We start from the raw sequence: 17,827 nt of genomic DNA, 5'->3' as shown, positions 1-17,827 counted from the left end.
GCAATTTGAGAAAATTAAAAAGAGTATAAAATCAAGGGGTATAAAAAGAAATTCAAAGAAGAGGTGGGCTTCAGGAAAAAAGTAAGACTTTGGGCCTTGAAGGATGAACAGCATTGGATTTAGTGGAGAGAGGGAAAGACATTTTTGGTAGAGCAAACAGCAGGAGTAAAGGTTGAGAAACAGAACTGAGTATGACATGCATGTGTGATCATGAGGTGATGAACCTGATAGTTACAGAGTATTCTTAGTATTTGAGTAGTTGTGGGGAACAAAATTGGAGAGCTAAGGTGGGGCTTTGATGAGATGAGATTTCCCCATTCAAAGAAGGTTATGGATTTTCAATCCTGATGATTTCAAATTTTTCCAATGACTTCTTTCCAAAATCTCCCTAGGGAAACACACCAAGGAAGGAAAGATTCTTTACCAATACTCTTTACAACCCTCTATGAATGTTTTTTTTTGTTCCAGATGTTTCTGGTGGAGTGGGGTATCAGCGGAAGGTGAATGAAACTGAAGAAATCAGGCTCATGTTGTATTAACCAACTCTGGCTCTTTGAAGAGTTGATTCTAAGTGGAGGAAGTTTATCTCTTTTGGATGGGTAGTTATTTGCTATATGGCTAATATACCCTGGTCTTTCATGTTCCTTGTGAGAAGATATTTTTACACAACTTTTTAACTGCTTCCTTTACATCCTTGTTCCTCAGACTGTAGATGATGGGATTCAGCATGGGAATGACCACAGCATAGAAGAGGGCGATCAGCTCATCTGTCCCATGGGAGTCTTTGGACTTGGGCTTCATGTACATGAAGAGGATGCTGCCATAAAAGATGATGACTACAGTCAAGTGAGCTGAGCAGGTAGAAAAGGCTTTTTGCCTTCCTGTGGCTGAGTTGATTCTCAGGATGGTAAAAAGGATGAATGAGTAGGAGATGAATATTAATATCACAGGAATAACTAAAAAAATCACATTTGATATCAACATAATAATCTTATTGAGGGAAATATCTGTACACGCCAATTTCCATACAGCTAGGATCTCACATGTAAGATAATCAATGACATTGTTCCCACAAAAGGGCAACCCCATAGCAAGGATTGTTTGCACCAGTGAATTTAGCCCACCTGTTATCCAGGAACTGGCTGCCATCCACCCACAAAGCCATTTGTTCATGATGACAGGGTATCTCAGGGGCCTACAAATGGCTACATAGTGGTCATATGACATCACAGTGAGGAGCACACACTCTGTGGACCCTAGGCCAAGGGAGAAGAACATTTGTACTCCACATCCCATAAAAGAAATATTATTTTGCCCTGAAATGAAGTTCACAAGTAACAAAGGAACAGAAGAAGATGTGTAGCAGATGTCCAGGAAGGAGAGGTTACTGAGGAAGAAATACATGGGGGTGTGGAGGTGAGAGTCCAGGATGCTGATTGTAATGAGGAAACTGTTGCCCAATAAGATTACGGTGTACATGATAAGGGACGTCAGGAAGAAAACAAAGTGAAAGTTGGGGTAGGCAGCAAGACCGTGGAGAAAAAACATGGTCACTAAGGTATGGTTTTGCTTTTCCATCTGTTTGCTTTCTTCCTCCTGTAAGATTTCATATAGGAACACAAAACACAAAGTTTATCTTACTTCAGTGATTTTCAAATGTCATTCATGTTTTTCTAAATTGTATTCCTAGGATCATGCTATTATTTCAAAATTACAGATTATCTACTAGACAAATTGCACTAGCACCCTCTTTACAGCTCAATGTACTCAGAAACACATTTGCCATTAACCTTGTGCTGTTAATAATCCCTCTTTGGTAAGAGATTTAAGTGTGCCATCAACTTCCCTTTCCTAGCAAGCAACTCTTACGATTTAAAGCAGTGGCTGATGGGAAGCTAGAGTACCTTGAGCCCTCACTCAAAAAGAGACAAGTGTGTGTGTGTGTGTGTGTGTGTGTGTGTGTGTGTGTGTATCAGGGAGGCAAATGCAGAGCAAGAAAGGAATTGAATGAATGTTTTTCAGCACATGGAATTTCAGGAAGATTTCTAGCCCCTTGTAAACATGCAAACAGAAAATGCCTTCCATAAATTGAAAATGTAAAAAAAATTTCTTAAAGATATTTATAACACAAATATTTCTGCAAAGAGAAAGAAATCAGGTTATAAATCAAGACCTTTTCCAATCCTTGCTGTTAATATCTTGAAAGGAGTTCTCTTAGCCGGCTAGTGAACAAGATAGACAAGAGTAAATTCTTTTAGGTAATCTATGAGCCAAAGCATAGAGTCGCTTCCTTTAAAATGGTCACCAGATAAGAGAGAAGAGTAGAAATTCTGTGTGATGCTATGTCCTTCTCATTGGTTGTAGTCTTGTCACATAGGGTTAGAGCCTCTATATCCTTTCCTTAATTCCCCCTGGGGATTCCAGGAAAATCACCTCTTTTTCTTTTCAAGATCTTATGGAGGTTGTGGGGAACACTGGCCTTTTTTAATGGGAAAGTTAGTTTTCATTCCAAGAAGTTTTGTCCTGTTAGTAAAAGAAATCTGCTTCTTATTCTAATCATATGATCCAGAGAAGCTGCTCCCTTTTCCCCATGACTTTTGTTCCAGAGAGATCTAAGTGGTGACTGTTGAAGTACTCATTTATTCCCTACCCTTCCCCACAATTCCAATAGAAAATTAATTGATGATTACCATGCAACCAAGAATAAATAATCAAGCAATTTCCTAATAATGGATCATTAATTTTTTTGGACTTTCAAGTTTTGCATGACTTCTGGTGGTTTTATCAATGATTTACACTTCTAAGGGAAATCACATTTCATAAGATAAAATTGTTTTGTCATATTATGGAGCAGCATTCTATGAACATTTTTATAGAACTCTTGAAGAGAGAAATTTGCTTCTTTTTTCCATCAGTTATAGAAAATATAAATCATGAAAATTCTACATTTTTCCATAAATTAATAATAGCTAACATACATATACCACTTTAAAACTTTTAATACACTCTATGTATACTATCTAATTTTATCCTTATATCAACTTTGGAATGTAGGTGCTATTGTTATCCCCATTTGATGTATGAGGAAACTGAGGCACACAGAAGCTAAGTGACTTGTTCACTTAGCTGATTCACACAGCTAGTTAAGAGTCTGAGGGTTTGAATTCTGGTCTTCCTGACTACGTTCAGGAATTTATTTAGTATGAAATCTATCTGCATGTATCGTGCATCAGAAAGATCACTGAATCAGACTGACTCCAGGCCAGTTATTAACTATCTCCACCGTCTTGAACAAATCATTATACTTTGGATCTTATTTTTCTCAATTGTAGAATAAAAGGGTAGGGCTAGATTATCTGCAAAGTGTCCTCCCACTCTAACATTTTTGATAGGGGTAATGCTCACCATTCAATCACTCAACAAACATTTATTAGAAAGACATGAGAAATATTCATTCATATTTCTGACTTACAAAGCCACACAACATCATTTTTCTGCTTGGGATGAGTTTGTACAGAAGTCCTGCCCCAATTGCATTATAATATTTTGAAGATATTCTTAGGATTCACACTAGCAGAGAACAAGTTTTGGACAGGTCCTACCAACTCTGGAAAGACTTGAAGTATGGGCCTGATAACAGAGGCCCTTCCTTCTCACCTCCAATTATTAGAATCTGTTCTTTCCTTCAAAGGTCAGCTCAAACACTGTCTCTGACTTGAATCTTGATGATTCCTCCCACTTTCTAGTGCCTCCCTTCCAAAAGTTACCATGTAAATATTTTTGTATCTATTTTGTTCACATTTATGATGTAGATGTTATCTCTCCCCCAAAATGTAAAGTCTTGGAGGGTAGGGATGGTTTCATTTTTGTTTTAATATCCTCATATTCGATCACTCTCTCATACACTATACCGGGCAGATGTTATTGATGTGATCTGATCAGACCAGGGGTTTTCTTTTAGGGGTAATGAAGGGGATAGGCAGACAGAAACAGCTAAATGTCTGGTAAATCCTTGAATATAATACCTGACAGCAAAGAAATTCTATTACCCCTTAAATATGTTCTATGTATCTTACTCTTGATTTTGGTGTTAAAAAAGTTCTTGATGTCTGTTTATCTTCTATTGGTGCATTTCAAAATGAAACTTTTGTTCTCCTGTGCATGAGACAGAACTGTCTCTAGCTGTTGTTGCTACTCAGACTTAGCCTGTACTTCTAGACAGAGCTGGTTTTCTGGGAATGACCTCATGCACTGCTTTGAGACTCAGAGACTAGAAAAGATTGCTGAGAATTTGGGTGGCCAGGAAAGCCCAATTAGCACATATTTTCTTGTATCCTTTCTGCATACATCTATTAATGGTTTTATAATTTCAACAAACCCTATAGTGAGATTTAAGGAGTGCAGGGCTGTATTTTTATTCCTGAAGATCTTGAATCAATAAATAAGCGTGTTTAAAGAACTGACTTCTCATGTATTCTCAATCTTTTAACAAAGGCTTCCCTTATTTGAGTTTTCCCACTACTAGGAAGAAATGATCTCATCCTGTACTGGATGGACATGTTATTTATTTCTCATATGCACATTTGGAGAAACAGGAATATGAATTTCAAATCCTTGCCAAAGAAAATGTTCTGTGGCACAATACACAATGAAATTTTTGTGATGGTTAGTGGTGCTGTTTCTTCCTTCACTCTCTTCCATATACTAAAGCATAAAGATGTCTTAGAGTATTATAACACAGTCAGAAATCTCAAGAGAATCTAGTCTGAGACTCAACTTTCACTTCCCATGTTGGTAGCTTTAATATCCTAGGACTAAGCCCCAATTATCTCTCCTCCACAGCACAGTGAGGTCCTTTAGAGGAAATACATTCCTACAGGCCTATGAAAACCAAGACTAGGTGGTTAATGGATAGAGGGCTAGGTTTGGAGTCAGAAAAACCCAAGTTCAAATCCAGTCCCAGATATTTACTGGCTGTATGACCCTGAGCAAGTCACTTAATGTCTCTTCATATCAGTTTCCTCATCTGTAGAATGGGGATAATAATAGCATTTGTTGCCAAGGGCTGTTGTGAGGATAAAATGAAATAATATTTGTAAAGTACTTTGCAAACCTTAATGTACTATCTAAGTGCTAGCTATCATCATATACCCTAGTCAGGGGTAATCAATCAATCAACAAATATTTATTAAGTACACATTATGTGCTAGGCACTGCAGACAAAAAGACAAAAATGAAAAAAAGTCTGTTCCCTCGGTGAAATTACAGTATATTGGTGAAAATAATGTGTGCACATATAAATAAGTACAAAATATGTACAAATTAAAAGCAAACTCCTTTTTTCTCCTGGTGAGTACTAGAATCTGGAAGGACCAGGTCAGCCCTTAAACAGGGTAAGAATAGGGTTATTTAGATAGGTTAGGTCTTCAAAAGTATTCTTCCAATGAATATTCCCAAAGCTGTTTGCTCTGAGGAAATCCTCAGTTCAGTGAGATGGACCAGCATAAACAACTAGCAATGGGAAGATTTGCTTTGCTGTATTTGTTGGACTGAGGCCTGTCAGTACTACTTTTCTGATTGGAGTTGCCCCAATTAAGAATTTCTTAGCATTCAATAGCCATGCCACAAGCATGGTATATCTTATTCTTGCAGCCAGTTGTCGAATGACTTAGGGGTAATCTTGTTAGCACCAAGGACAGTGGACTGCTCTGAACCACACCTGTCAGTTATGTCAGCACAGCGGTCAGTGGTTTGCCTTGTATCATGGCTGTCCTTTGATGGCTTTTTACATTTTCTTTTCCATGATTTCTATTAAATAGGTTTTACTATCTGAGAGACAGTAATGGGACAAACTTCCAGGAAGTGGTAAAAGAAATCTTAAAGCATTTTGCTAATAAAATGTTAAGAGTTTGCTGCCATAAAGACTAAACAGAAATATTAATTACCCTGCCAACACGGAGATGCTAAGAATGAATGCCAGGCAAGCCTTGCTGAGCTTAACCCAAGCAAACCTAAATGGGAGCATATCAGTATATCTGTATAAGGAATGAAACTTTTAAAACAGTCTGGGAAGGGGGAATATGAAGGCAATAATCAGATAGAATAGAAATACAAGAAACCACACAGCTGAAAGGAGTCTATCTGAATGAAGTAGTAACTCCTTCTTCAATCTAAGATAGTGGCTTATAAAGGATGACAGCATCTAAGACTTAAAGCTGGTGATGTGACCTTGTAATTACTGTCCATTTATGTGAGGAATTAGATATTCACACTTATTAGCTTAAGAATTCTCCCTCCTCCTGTCCATTTGGTGTTCATCTCATGCAAACTACACATTCATATTTAGGTTGTGAGTGCACTATTTCCTCTCTTCTTCATTCACAGTTGATTTTCTAAAATTGGTTTTCTCCATTTCCTCATTGTCCACTCCTTTATTCTCTTGCAACATGGCTTATGATCTGCTACTCAACTGAAATTGTTCTCTCTTAACTTACTGGTGATGACCACTCCTTCCTCCTGAGCACTCTGTTCTCCCTTGATGTCTGTGTACAGCTCTCTCTCTCTCTTGTGTCTTTCTAAATGTCTGACTTTCTCTTCGTTCTTAAATGAATCATCGTCCTTCTGCTCACTAAGTGTGGCCGCATCTCAAGCATCTATCTTATTTCTGCTATCTTCTGATCCAAATATAATCTTATGTGCCTATTGATTTCTGGATATCTCCATCTGGATATCCCACAAGTATCTCAAATACAACATGTCAAATATAGAACTCATTTCCCTCTAAAATCTAATAGGCTTCAACCTCTCTCCTTTCCCTAACCATTCCAACACCATCCTTCTAGTTACCTAGGCTTATATGAAGGTGTGTTTGTATTATTTCTACTGTCTTAACCCCAATATTCAATCAGCTGCCACACCTTGTCAATTCTATCTTTTCAATATCTCTCAATCTATTTCCTTATCTCCACTCACTCAACCTCAGCTCTTATTATGGTCCTTATCATCTCTCATCTCAAATATTAAAATAATCTTCTAATTGATCTCTTCCTCCAATCTCTCCTCTTTCCAATCCATCGTTAGCATAGTTACCCATTTGATATTCCTAAAACAAAAACATGTTTGACCTTGTTACTCTGTATGCAAAAATCATAAACGGCTCTCCATTTCTTCTAGGATAATATACAATATCCTCAACCTGATATTTAATGCTACATACAATAGGGTTCTCATTGTTGTTACCAGTATCATTTCATAAATACCCCTTCACATATTTTACATTCCACCCAATCTGACTTTATAACATTACACCTCTGCTTATGTGCCTTTGTGCACACTCTCCTCCCCATGTAGAATGTACTCTCTCTGCATCATTCCATTCCAAATGCACATACATCATGTATATGTATGTACACACATATATGTATATTTATACACACATTTGTGTATATTGTGCATGTGTGAATAGTATATTTAGGCAGACAGGTGGTGTAGTGAATGCAATGTTGAACCTAGAATCAGGAATACCTGAGTTCCAAACCAACTTCTGGAACTTACTAGCTATGTGACCCTGGACATAACCTGCCTCAGTTTCTTCATCTGTAAAATGGGTTAAAAATAACACCTACCTCTCAGGATTGTGTGAAGATTAAAATAAGATATTTATAAGGTGCTTTGCACTTAAGATGCTATATAAGTACTAGTTATTGTTATTATTATTTTCATAAAAACATATGGAGTTAATGTAGTCTAAACCTTAAAGTTTGAGAATGAAATTTCCCTGTTGGGAAGGTACTTTAGGAGAATATATATCAGCAGGAAAAATTTCATTCTTAATGTTGAAGGTTTAGGTAACAACTCAATGAGCCAAAGACTTGTTCTGCATTGAGTGAGCAGTAAGTGTGTGGTCTTCACAGCAATTTACCTCTAAGTGGGAGGTTGTCTCTCTTCTTAGCGTCCAGAGAACAACAAATAAACAATATTTCTTTGCCTTGATTTCTCTTTTAGGGAACTGTATGTAGCTTGCTTTAGAAAGTTCTTCAGAGGTCTGATGGATTTCCAAAAAATCAATCTTAAAGGGAAGTTATGCTGCCCCACAGTTTCATGGACTTATTGATGTGGCAGATAAAGTCGTTCTTATACAAAGGTTCAAAGACCCTATTTGTGCATGAATTCACTTTTGGATTTGTATATTTATTTCAGGGACAGAGTAATTAGGTTCTTATTGCTCAGTAGCAGGGAACAGAGAACAAAAAGAACACCAAGCTTCCTATTAAGAACCAGATCAGTTTCATTTTTTCCAACAAATCCAGACAGCATTACTGACCTCATAGCTGAGACTCACAAAAGCTTTAAAGACTCAGTTGTAGTCTCTGGAATGCCATTTAAATCTCTTATTCTTAGGGACCATTTTATTCCTGAAGTAATTTAAAGTTCTGAGTTAGAAATGCATGGAAGCTAAAAACTTAATACTCCAGGAACAATGCCCTGAAGGCCTAATTATATGGAGCCTATTATTTTGCTCCATTTCAAACAGAAAGATTACCTATGACTGGTCTTGTTTTCCAGTCCTCCATCTAGTCAACAATTTCATTTCAATAAATAAATATTTAATAAGTACTTACTCTGTACCAAACAGCATGCTAGGTTGAAATGGGGAGTGGGATCGCAAGGATGAGTAAGAAATCCTTTTTTAAAAAGACTTTATCTAATAGGAGGTATGACACTATATATCACATTTTATTTATTTTTTTAATTTTTACTTTGTCTAGGCTTGTGATTTCATTGGAATAAGAAATTGCTGTAAAGAAACTCCCTCTCCTAATTCAGATTATGATCTCTTCTACAATTTATAGTCTCAATGCTTGTGGCATGTAGAGGCTAAATGACATTCTCAGGGTCACACAGCTGGTATGTCTGAAGCAAGACTTGAACCCAGGTTTTCCTGACTCTGAACCTTCCTCTTTATGTTTACATGATACTTGCTTTCAGTAATTTATTATTCAAATGAATCTCTTATTTCATCAGTTCAGGAATTCCTCCAATGATGTGGATTGCAACTCATTCATGCCTGCTTTTTATGAGGTGGTGCAATGAATAGACATTGGACTAAGAGTCAGGAAGATCTCAGTTTGAATCCTGTCTCAGACACTAGCTATGCGACCCTTGGCAAGCCACTTAACCTCTATATACCTCAATTTCCTCAGCCATAAAATGGGACCAATAATGCCACCCACCTCATGGGACTATTGTGAGGATAAAATTAGCTAATATACGTAAAGCTCTTTGCAAACCTTTTACATCTAGTATTAGATATTTTCTAGTATTAGATATATCAGAACCATGGACAGCATCTCTCTATAAACCCTGCTCAGTTGTGTCAGCACTGTGGCCGGTAATTTGCATTGTGTAACAGCTGCCGACAATTTAAGTTACCTCCAAAGATGGGAAGTTACCTATGTGGTTCTAACAGGGACTTAACATGGTCATATGAGACAAACTTTCTTGGATAAATACAGTCTTGGCTAGATGAATTTATAGCAAGTTGTTCTGAGGACAGTCTTTATCCAGACAGCAAATTATGCCCCATGTCATATACTATTCGATGTACCTTTCTCTACAGAGGCCACAGACCTCATAGAAAGTCTTTTCCAACCTAGGATGACTTATTTCTTCTCTTAGCTCTCTTTTTAAATTTTTTTATTTTTATTTGGCATTTTATTTTTTTCCTCAGTTACACCTCCCTTACCATCTGTGGACTGAGAGCTTCAGAAGCAGCCGTTGCCACTGCTGCTGCTTTTTTTTTTCTGTTTAATCTTCATACCTTGACCGTGGGTGTTTTTGCTCTCTGCTTGAATAAGACAAATGATCAGATTCAGATAAATAGCATTAGGGCATCACAGATGATGGCTTTTATACAGCAGGCTATCTTTGAGGTGGGCACATAGGGGATGAGGTGAACTATAGCTACACTGCTTCAGCTACTATTTCAGTATCATCTTATACATTCATCCATTTTTGGTTTGTAGTGGACAGTTCTTTTGATAATGCTTGTGTTGTTTGTGTGACTTTCCCCATGTTCTCCTAGGTCCACTGACTACCTGTCAAATATCAGTGTGCCAGGGTAGGAAATCCTTTTCCTGGGTCATCCGGAAGAAAGCACTTTGTAAATGTTCAATCGTTATGTAAATGTCTTATGATTGTTGTTCATTTCAGTTGGAACATGCCTTTTTTATTGTTACTATATAATGAGCTAGCATAGCTTTGTGGAATAACTAAGCTGTTACTATGACTACAACTACTACAACTACAGTTATGACTATGACTACTACAATGACTACTAATATGATGATGACAATGATGATGATGATGACCATAACTCCTCCTCCTCCTTCCCTGAAAGATTCATGTTGCATATCCAAAGTAGAGTCTTCTGCATCTTCCATAGCCCCTACTTCCTTTGTCCTTCTTTACCTTTTTATTAATTCATCACACAGTTAGCGTTTGCTAACTTTTATTATTAATTGATATTTTTATATACATATCCCATCTCCCTAACTAGACTGAAGGCTCCTCAAGGGCACTTTGTATGCAAGGTATTCAATAAAACTTTTCAAACATAGTAGATGCTGAATAAATGCTAGTGGCAGATGATGGTGAGGAGGTGAGCTCTTTGTCTCTGAAACTCCCCAATGAGCAAAATGCCTTAGGAGTGGAAAATGAAAAATAAAGTTTTCTTTTCATTCTCTCTTTTCTCACCATGGAACCAGAGAGTACCATCTTTTTGAGAGGAAAAAAGGCTTACTCTGTCTTTCTTCTATTATTTTATGATATTCTGAGGCTCTTGACCACATATCATTATATCCAAGTGATTAGTGGTGGCCTGTGACCTGCTATTAGATGGGTGCTACTTATTAACATAATGGATGAACTGCAGTGTGGCCTCCCCAAAAGGAACATAGAAAGAGACAGCTCCTATAATAATGGTGTCTTTGTTTTGGATACATGGGATAGTTCTACCTTTCTCATCTTTTTTCCTAACTTAAGTTTTACCTCAGTACTATAGTTGGGCAGGGCACCATTGTGCCAATTTATGTGACCTCTTTTTCTAAAGAAAGTATGAGGAACAATTATATTCCCTGCTATAATGTGAGAGTGATGGGATGTGTAACTGTAGACCTAATGTTGGCTTAGAGAGCTATAACCACTTGGGATCACCTTCTCATTTGGAGAACATGTGCCCAAGATAGAAGTCCTTTTCCCAACTCATTTATAAAAAATATTTATGTGCCTCAATTATTTCTGAGGTCCAATTAGTACAAAATAACATATCTCTGAGGTAGGTTGTAAAGACAGTCTCTCTTCAACCTGTGCCAGCATATGGATGTCCCAGATCCATAGCTGTAGAATCTTCACGGCAACTGCACTCAGGAATGCCCATACCCTAGGAATACTGACTCACACCAACCCTATTTTCATGAACTTGAGTTTTTCAAGAGTCCTAATTCTTTAATTAGCATAGTATAAGTGGGAAATGCTTTGGGGTGAATTAAGTGACTTAATTTGCATGGTCCTCAATCTGATATTTACTAATTATGTGACCTTTGGTTTTGTATATTTGTATTCATTTCCTATGTATCAGGGACTACCAGACCTTAAACAGAACTATTTGATGTAAATCTGATTTTTTTTAGCTAAAACTTCCTTTCCTTAACCAAGCTGCAATGATTTTGTTGGTTCAAAAGTTTTCTGATGATATCTAATTGAAATAATTTATTTCATCTTTTATGATAAACTCCATGATTATGTAATTTTTGGAGGTCACTTAAATTTTCTCAGCTTAAGTTGCTTCCTTATAAAATGAAGGTAACAAATCCTTTCCTACTTTCTTTTTTTTTTCCTGGCTAGGCAATGGGGTTAAGTGACTTGACCAGGGTCACACAGCTAGTTAAGTGTTATTTGTCTGAGGCCAGATTTGAACTCAGGTCCTCCTGAATCCTGGGCCAGTGCTCTGTCCACTGCACCACCTAGCTGCTCCCTTCCCTGCTTTCTTAACATGGATGTTATGAAGATCAAGTGAAATGATGGATATCAATAAGTTTTTTAGATGTAATGAGTTATGCAAATGTTAGGTATTATGCTTACAATGATAACATTGTCATCTCTATGAATAGACTCTTTTTCTTCTCTTTTATCTATGTGAGTGATACCTGACTCAAGAACTGAGTTTGACCATCTTCTCAGGCTAATTTCTTCTTGATGGTTTGGTTCACAGAAGGAATCAAAGTGTTTTTTTTTAATCAAGCACAAATATTTCTAAAATGCCTTCTGTGAATGCTAAGCACTAAAAGAGATGCCAGATATGTGTAAAATAGAATGTCTACTCTCAAGGTCCTTTATACACAATCATTTACTAAATGATGACTACGTACCATGTCTTATGAAAGGGGATGGGAATACAAAGACAAAAAATAAGTATTACCTGGCCTCAAGGTACTTGCATTTGGTTGGAGAAGGGAATAATACATAGAATTGTATCCATTTAGAATTTCAAATATTTATATAGTGCTTTAAAGTTTGCAAAGCATTTTGCACATGTTATCTCATTTGATCCTAACAACTCTGTGAGGTAGGTGCTATTATTAATTCCCATTTCATAGATGAGGAAAATGACTCTGAGAGAGGTTTGGTGACTTGCCCAGGGTCAACACTGCTAGTACCTAATGTGGGATTTGGAATCAGGTCTTCCTGACTCCAATTCTAACACTATCCACTCTGCCATCTAGTTTCATCAAAACAGATAATATAAACAAAATAATTTCTGAGGGGATCTTACTAGTAATTTGGGGTGAGGAGGAATCAGGATAGATTTCCTCCTGTAGGAGGTGGGTATTGAGCTGACCTTTGTACAGAGCTAGGGATTCTTCAAGGTGGCTGTGAGGAAGGAGTGAATTCTAGGCATGGGAGACAGTCTATGCAAAGTCATAGAGATGGAGAAGGAATATTGTGTATGGGGAAGAGCAAGTAGGCCCTTTTGTATTGACTGTTGAGTACATGGAGAGTAGTGTGCAATGAGCCTGGAAATGTGGGCTAAAGTTAGAGCATAAAGCCTTTAAAAGTCAAATGGAGGGGTTTGCTTTTTATCCTCAAAGCAAGAAGGAGCCACTACAGCTTTTTGAGCGGTGAAGTTACATGATCAGGGTTGTGCTTTAGAAATATCAACCAAGCAGTAGTGTGGAGGATGGATCGGAAAGGGCCTATTTGAGCAGGTACAAGAATGCAAATGATGAAGAAAGAGAGAAAGAGAGAGAGAGATTGAGAGACAGAGAGAGCAGAGACAGAGACACAGAGAGAGACAAGGATGGAGAGACAAAAAGAGAGATACAGAGAGAACCAGAGACAGAGAGACAGAGAGACAGAGGCAGAAAGACAGTGCAGTGGGAAGAGCTCTGAAAATTTAGTCTGAAGACCTCGGTTCAAATTCTGGCTCTGATAATTTCCACTTCTATCCTTGGCAACATCACAACTTCTCTAGACAGAATTCCTTTTCTTTATGTAGTATATTATTGGTGGTGTCTATCTGTTCAGCTGGTGAGCAGTGGGGCAGGGCTACCAGTCACTTGGATTCATTCCTATTCTTGGGACAGGCTATTCTTCCCTTTGGGACAGGTTACTCTTCTTGACCAGTCACTCCCACAGCCCCTCTCCTTGCAGTAATGACAAATGCCTGTCTTGATCCCAGTCCAGACAGTCATTGGCTCTGCCACCATTGCTAAATCATTCGCTCAAAGAGAAGCTTATGTATTCTCTTCTTCATAAGAAGTTGTAAAAAACAAATCCGTAATACTCTCCAAGCCTCTAGCCAGAAATCTCACTCTGGCAAATACAGAGGTTTTAACTCTATCTCCTCTCCTGAGCCATCCTCAAAGTGAAGGACCTTCTCACATTGCTGCATTCAAGCAATAGCACACAGTTTAGCAATTTGTTGATCAACATCACTTTTTTTCCAGCTTAAGAAAACAAGCAAACTTTTAAACAGAAAAAGATAACCACATTTTAAAGACTTCCACAAGTCCAAAGGTGGAAGAAGCCAGCTTGTAAAGTCCAAGGACAAATCAGGATCTCTGCCAAGCCTGAAACTGACGAGGTCAGGGCAAAACTTCCAGGGATGAGAGTTGGGAGTGGTGGTCTAGTGAAACAGGAGGATACTAGGAAATTTCCTTCTAAAACAGTAAGCATACATCTTTAGCTCCCAAATCCTTAGTGGTTTCTGTAAGAGGCAGATATGAATATGATGCATATGGGCTTTAGTGACATCTTCTTGACTGAACTGGAACATAGGATCATCATTCTAATTTTGGAAAGGAACTTAGAGGGCATCTATTCTAACTACTTATTTTTATAAATGAGAAAATTGAGGCCAGGAGAGGTCCAATGACTTGTCTAAGGTTTTAAAAGTAGGAAAGGGTAGGACCAGAATTTGAGGTCGAGACCTGAGATTTCAAGTTCAATACTTTTTCTCAATGAATCATGATGTCTCTTGATTTTTGTGGAGGACCCCATGTGGGAAAAAATATTGGATACAGTACAACTAGATTTTAGAGGGATTTCCCCAGTTAGAAGCTCCTCTTATTTCCATGTGATTCTTTCACATTCCTTGAGGTTTATTGTCCTACCTTCTCACCTCTGGAAACATGCCTATGAAGGAAGGTTCTATTTCTTTGATGTCAGCCCATTTCCATGACTATGCTTTGCTAGAGTTGGCTGTGATGAGGAGTACCAGTAGAGAGATGGCAAAGCTGGAGACAATCAAACCCATATGACAAACATTGTTTTCAAAATGTTGATGACTTATTTCATTTTGTCTCATTGGCTGATACACTCCAGCTTCTCATGTTGTCTGTGGGAAGATACTTTTGCTTAACTTTTTCACAGCAGCTTTCACATCCTTATTCCTCAGACTGTAAATGATGGGATTCAGCATGGGAATGACCACAGCATAGAAGAGAGCAATCAGCTCATCTGTTGCATGGGAGTCTTTGGACTTGGGCTTCATGTACATGAAGAGGATGGTCCCATAAAACATAGTCACCACAGTGAGGTGTGCTGAACAGGTGGAAAAGGCTTTTTTCTTTCCCTCTGCAGAATTGATCCTCAGAATTGTAAAGAGGATGAAGGCATAAGAGATGATTATTAACAACACCGGAATAACTAATAAGATGACATTTGATATTATCATAATGATTACATTGAGGGAGATATCTGTACATGCTAGTTTCAACACAGCCAGGATCTCACATGTGAGATAATCAATGACATTGTTCCCACAAAAGGGCAAACCCAGAGCAAGAATTATTTGCACTAGTGAATTTAGCACACCTGTCATCCAGGAACTGACTGCCATCCATCCACAAAGCTCCTTGTTCATGATGACAGGGTATCTCAAGGGCCTACAAATAGCCACATAGCGGTCATATGACATCACAGTGAGAAGCACACACTCTGTAGATCCCAAGGCAAGAGAAAAGAACATTTGTGTTCCACATCCCACAAAGGAAATGGATTTTTCATCTTTAAGGAAGTTCACAAGTATCAATGGAACAGAAGAAGATGTGTAACAGATGTCCAGGAAGGAGAGGTTACTGAGGAAGAAGTACATGGGGGTATGGAGGTGAGAGTCCAGGATGATGATTGTAATGAGGAAACTGTTGCCCAGCAGGATTATAATATACATGATGAAGGACAAAAGAGAGAAAACACTGTAAAAGATGGGGTAAGCAGCCAGACCTTGGAGAAAAAACATGGTCACAAATGTCTGGTTTTGGTCTTCCATTTATTTTGTCTTCTACCTACAATATTTTATGTTAGAACACAAAATACAAAATTTATCTAACTAAAATGAGTGAAAATGTAATTTGCCCCTTTTCCATATTAAATTTCTGGAATACAAACATACTTTTCAAATTTATGCCCCTTAGACAAAATTTGCCCTTGGATTTCTCTCCCACAAACCATGCTTAGAAACACACTTCCATGAAAGATTATTTTATAAGCACTCTTCTTCCAAAAAAAATTTGAGGCTCCATTGGCTACCTCTTCCCAACAACCACTTCTGGATGTTTTTTTTTCTGGAGTGGCTGACTGAATTCTACTTGCTAAACACGTAATAGCTCATAGGCTCATTGAGATGGAGCTGGAAGTCCAAACTCTTCTTTTTACAGATGAAAGTATTGAGGCCCAGTGTGGTCATGTGATTTTCTTAAGTTTACACAGGTAGTCAACAGCACAGGTGAGATTTGAATCTTGCTTGTCTCACTCCAGAGTCTTTCCATTGATCAATGTGCTTGAAAGAAACAGAGAGGGAAATGGAAAGGGAGAAAGGCATTTAATGAATAAGTATTTGTAAGTACAAGGACTTTCAGGAAAATTTCTGGCTTATTACAGATATGCAAACAAAAATGAACATAATGGGACCATGATTCAATTATATCCTAAAAGATAATGGGTCATACAAAGAAAGTGCTGGGTAGGTCTGGGTTCAAATCTTGTCTTTGATATAACTTTGGGACACTAGGTATAATACTTAACCTCTATTTTGCCTTAACCTAGGACTTATCTAAACATTGAATCTAGACACACAGGACCTGAGCTTGAATATCAATTTTATTGCTTAGTACTGGAGTGATATTAGTACAGGAGCAAGGTTCATTTTCATTCTAGAACTATGACTGTGTGAGCCTATGAGGTATTAAGTCATGGATGTGTTACAAGCTGCATTAGTGGAGGGGATTCCCACACTGGGAATTATGCAGCAAAATTCACTCTTTCCTCTTTTCCATACTATGTTTAAAATATAGATTCAGAGGCTTCCCTGCAAATAAGATGCACTTAGATTGAAAGTTAATACCTCTTAGCTGGGTAGGACCCTGGGCAGGTCACTTAACCCCGATTGCCTCACCAGAAAAGTAAAAAATAAAAGCAAAAAAAAGAAAGAAAGTTAATACCTAGTCTTGTTTCTTCTATATTTCTTCTAGTGTGTATATTTGATATGAGAGAGAGAGAGAGAAAGAGAGAGAGAGAGAGAGAGAATTGCTTCTTTTCCCCTAACAAGGTCATTAGAAGAGAGAAGAAATGGAAAAAAATAAAAAACTTTGTTTTCATGTCCTTCCCATTGCTTCTATTTTCCTAAAATGGAGTTCTGGCTCCTTTCTTTATCTTAATCTGGAGCAAACCTTCCCTGTGGGCCTTTTTTTGTCCTCTGTGGGAGAATAAATGTAACCATGAACTTTTAGGCATTCTTTTCAGGATGGTGTGTAAAAAGCAGCAGAAAAGAAAACTGATTGTGTGAGAGTGTAAATTTGGTGTCTGGAAACTTTCTAGTGGTATTCTTCCTAATTGTCTGGTCTTCTAGACCCTGGACAATATATACTTCCTCACTTGTGGCATTTGCCTGGTCCTTCCAGTAACATCTGCTAGTCTTGAAGTCAAGCTCTTGCTATGATTATGTTATCCATTAGCTTCCTAAGACCCCTTATAGAGAGCCTTGCCCTGCTGCTGTGATAGTAGCATTATAGATTAGAGTTAATATATTAACATTTTCTCTTCATGTGGGCCTACAATGAACACCTTTGCTGTGTTACCCATCTTTGTCTCAATGTCCTGCTTTGTAAATTGAGAGGTTGGACTAGATCAAGGGTTCTTTACCATTTTTTTATGTGTTATCTGTCTTTTTGTCAATTTAGTGAAACCTATGAATCTTCTTCTCAGAGGAATATTTTTAAAGTAATAAAATAAAATACATAGGGTCATAAAAGAGCAAATTATATTGAAA

General features: G+C 37.7%; 2 protein-coding genes across 2 annotated transcripts; both read right to left on the bottom strand.

Moving 5' to 3' along the window:
* Nucleotides 1–636: 636 nt before the first annotated feature.
* On the bottom strand, nucleotides 637–1,578 carry LOC114041316 (olfactory receptor 13D1-like). The gene has a single exon (XM_027859703.1). It carries the CDS (start codon nucleotides 1,576–1,578, stop codon nucleotides 637–639), a length of 942 nt encoding a protein of 313 aa, XP_027715504.1.
* A 10,112-nt stretch (nucleotides 1,579–11,690) lies between these two features.
* LOC114041320 (olfactory receptor 13D1-like) lies at nucleotides 11,691–15,829 on the bottom strand. The gene is made up of 2 exons (XM_027859706.1): nucleotides 14,922–15,829; nucleotides 11,691–11,715 (listed from the first exon to the last, which is right to left on the bottom strand). The coding sequence occupies exons 1-2, from the start codon at nucleotides 15,827–15,829 to the stop codon at nucleotides 11,691–11,693; spliced, it is 933 nt and encodes a 310-aa protein (XP_027715507.1).
* Nucleotides 15,830–17,827: the final 1,998 nt, after the last annotated feature.

This window comes from Vombatus ursinus, unplaced genomic scaffold, assembly GCF_900497805.2.
Source record: "Vombatus ursinus unplaced genomic scaffold, bare-nosed wombat genome assembly UNPS02014171.1, whole genome shotgun sequence".
Taxonomy (NCBI): Eukaryota; Metazoa; Chordata; class Mammalia; order Diprotodontia; family Vombatidae; genus Vombatus; species Vombatus ursinus.
The sequence above is the reverse complement of the archived record's forward strand: the minus strand, read 5'-3'. Positions and strand labels throughout refer to the sequence as shown.